This window comes from Manacus vitellinus, unplaced genomic scaffold (assembly GCF_001715985.3).
Source record: "Manacus vitellinus isolate BGI_N305 unplaced genomic scaffold, ASM171598v3 scaffold_189_pilon, whole genome shotgun sequence".
Lineage (NCBI taxonomy): Eukaryota > Metazoa > Chordata > Aves > Passeriformes > Pipridae > Manacus > Manacus vitellinus.
The window spans coordinates 35,030-37,721 of record NW_021939323.1 but is presented as its reverse complement, the minus strand read 5'-3'; the positions used below and the strand labels follow the sequence as shown (position 1 = coordinate 37,721).

The window sequence follows — 2,692 nt, the reverse complement described above, 5'->3', positions numbered from 1 at the left end:
GGATAGGATGGGATAGGATAGGATAGGATAGGATGGGATGGGATGGGATAGGATGGGATGGGATGGAACAGGGATGGGATAGGGGTGGGATAGGGATGGAACAGGGATGGGACAGGGATGGGATAGGGGTGGGATCCCCCCAGGCTCACCTTGGCAGGCTCAGAGGTGTCCATGGGATGGAATAGGGATGGGACAGGGATGGGACAGGGATAGAACAGGGGTGGGATCCCCCAGGCTCACCTTGGCAGGCTCAGAGGTGTCCATGGCAGAGCTGTCCACCTCGGCCGCCTCGGCCTGGGCAAACTCTGGGATGGGAGAAGCAGCAGCTCAGGAAGGATTCCCACATTCCCACCAGGGCCCAACCCCACAGTGGGACACGTTCCCAGGGGTTCTCCCGGGGTTTTTCCCTGGGGAATGGCCTCACCAGCCCCCTGCAGGGACATCTGCATGGCGTAGGCGATCTGCTCCTCCTCCGTCATGGAGCTGAGGTCGGGCAGCCCCGCCCGGCCGAACTCCTGCTGGGTGATGGTCATCTTGAGCAGGGCATCGTCCGACTCTGCGGGCACAGACACGGTGTGGGCACTGCCGGGGACCCACAGACCCCCACAGACCCCCACAGACTCCCACAGAGCCCACGGGGGGCACTGCCAGGGCCTGGCCCAACTCCTGCTGGGTGATGGTCATCTTGAGCAGGGCATCGTCCGACTCTGCGGGCACAGACACGCTGTGGGCACTGCCAGGGACCTATAGACCCCACGGGGGACCCACAGACCCTACAGGGACTCACAGACCCACTGGGGGCACTGCCAGGGACCCACAGACCCCACTGGGGGCACTGCCAGGGCCCGGCCCAACTCATGCAGGGTGAGGGTCACCTCGAGCAGGGCATGACCCGACTCTGGGGGCACAGCCCCACCAGGGTCAGCACCGAAGCCCTTCCAGAGCCTCCCCACCCTCCCAGGGCAGGATTTACCCCCAGTCCCCGACCCAAACCCGCCCTCCTGCCCCCCCAGACCCCCCTGGTGCTCACCATCCCCGGCGGTGGCCGCAATCCCGGCCTCGGCAGCCGAGGCGGCCGCAGCCCTTCGGGCCTCCTCCCCCTGCCGCTGCCTCTGCTCCTCCATGGACACCCTGAGAGCCTGGCACAGACAGGGAGGGCACTGGCACACAGCTGGGGTGCAGCCACACGACCCCTGAGGCTGGAAAAGCCCTCCCAGCCCATCCCAGTCCACCCTGTGCCCCATCCCCACCTTGGCACTCCACACTTGGCATCCCCACCATGGCCAGTCCTGCCCTGGGCACCNGAGCACCCCCCGGGGGCCGGCGCTGGTAACCCCGGTAACCCAGAGGTTATTTTTGGCATCCTCTCGAATCTGAGAGGTTTCAGGGCGCCTCTCTCTCACCGCTTGGGGCTTTCTCTTTCCCTTTCGTTTATGCCTCTTTTCTCCAGGATCGGCCCTTTCCTTCCCTTTCACTTCCAACACCTCACGGATCCACGGTTTCAGCTTCCAAAACCTCGTGGATCCACGGTTTCAGCTCCCAAAACCTCGTGGATCCTTTCATGGATCCGCGGTTTCACCTCGGAAATGGGCGGCCAAAGCTCCCCCGGGGAGAGGCACAGCCCTCAGAGGGCACCTGATGCCTCAGCCCACGGCAAGAACAGAGGCTTTGGCAGGAATTCCTCATCCCAGGGGTTTCAAAGTGCCTCTTTGGTTTGGAAAATAGCCCCGGGACAGAAGTCCTCGTCCTCTCAGAGAGCCCCAGCAACACCCGAATTGCCTCGACAATGTTTTTATGTCCAACAGAACAGTCAATAACTTCACAACTCAGTCCCAGAGGGCCCCGCTCTGCATAAATTTGCATATTACTCAGCGGAGCCAATCAAAGGTGGGAGGGGACGGGGCTGTTCTGTGGAACAGCGGGGGGAAAAGGGGCTCATCCTCCCCATCGAGCTCTTCCTGCTGCTCAGTTCCCTCCAAATTCCCTTTAATTCATCCTTCCAAAGGCTCCAATCCCCTCGGGAAGGACGCGGCGGGGCCGGTCCTGCTGGGCTCCCATGCAGGTCCCTCCCATTCTGCTCCAGAATCGTGGAATATCCCGAGTGGGGAAGGAGCCACGAGGATCACCGAGTGCGGGTCGTGTCTCTGCACAGAACAGCCCCAAAACTCACACCAGAACCCCCGGGAATCCACCCCAGCACATCCTGGGGGAAGCTGGGGGTTCTCTCTTGCAGAGCTGGAAAACCAGAGTTTTCCCGCTCTCTGGATCCACCTTTGGAACCTGTGAGCTTCTCCCACTCCCATTTTTGAAGCGGGAGCAGCAGCAGCCTGGCTTCGACCCCTCTCGAAAATTCCCTGAACGCCACAAGCCAAACCCACCCCCGACAGCAAACAGAGCCCACCGAGACCCCCCTCCGGCCGGGTGAGGGGCTTGGATGGAATTATTGAGGAATGACTATTGAGGAATTCCCCCCGCAGCAGCCCCGGGGTCAGGGGAGATCACTGAACCGGGAGGATTTCGGAAGCGCAGCCGGTATTTTCAGCCTGGAAAGGGAGGCACCGCCTCCCTCTCCGAGTCCCTCCTCCCGTGCGGGGCAGGCGGGGGGGGGGGACGGGACATTGCGGAACCCGCCGCCGGTTGGGAAAGAAACGGGTTCTTTTCATCGGGGAGATGAAGGTGCTTCACCCCCACA

The 2,692-nt window shown here is 62.3% G+C and overlaps 1 protein-coding gene across 1 annotated transcript in view; it reads right to left on the bottom strand.

The window, feature by feature from the left end:
• Positions 1 to 120: 120 nt before the first annotated feature.
• The window catches only part of PSMD4 (proteasome 26S subunit, non-ATPase 4), a 6,695-nt gene continuing 4,123 nt past the window's right edge, over positions 121 to 2,692 (bottom strand). Inside the window, exons 5-8 of the mRNA XM_029958967.1 lie at positions 1,404 to 1,515; positions 1,031 to 1,193; positions 425 to 556; positions 121 to 305 (exon numbers count right to left, since the gene is read on the bottom strand). Coding sequence (XP_029814827.1) covers positions 160 to 305; positions 425 to 556; positions 1,031 to 1,193; positions 1,404 to 1,515 — 553 coding nt within the window. The 3' untranslated portion in view covers positions 121 to 159. The remainder of the gene's footprint in view (positions 306 to 424; positions 557 to 1,030; positions 1,194 to 1,403; positions 1,516 to 2,692) is intronic.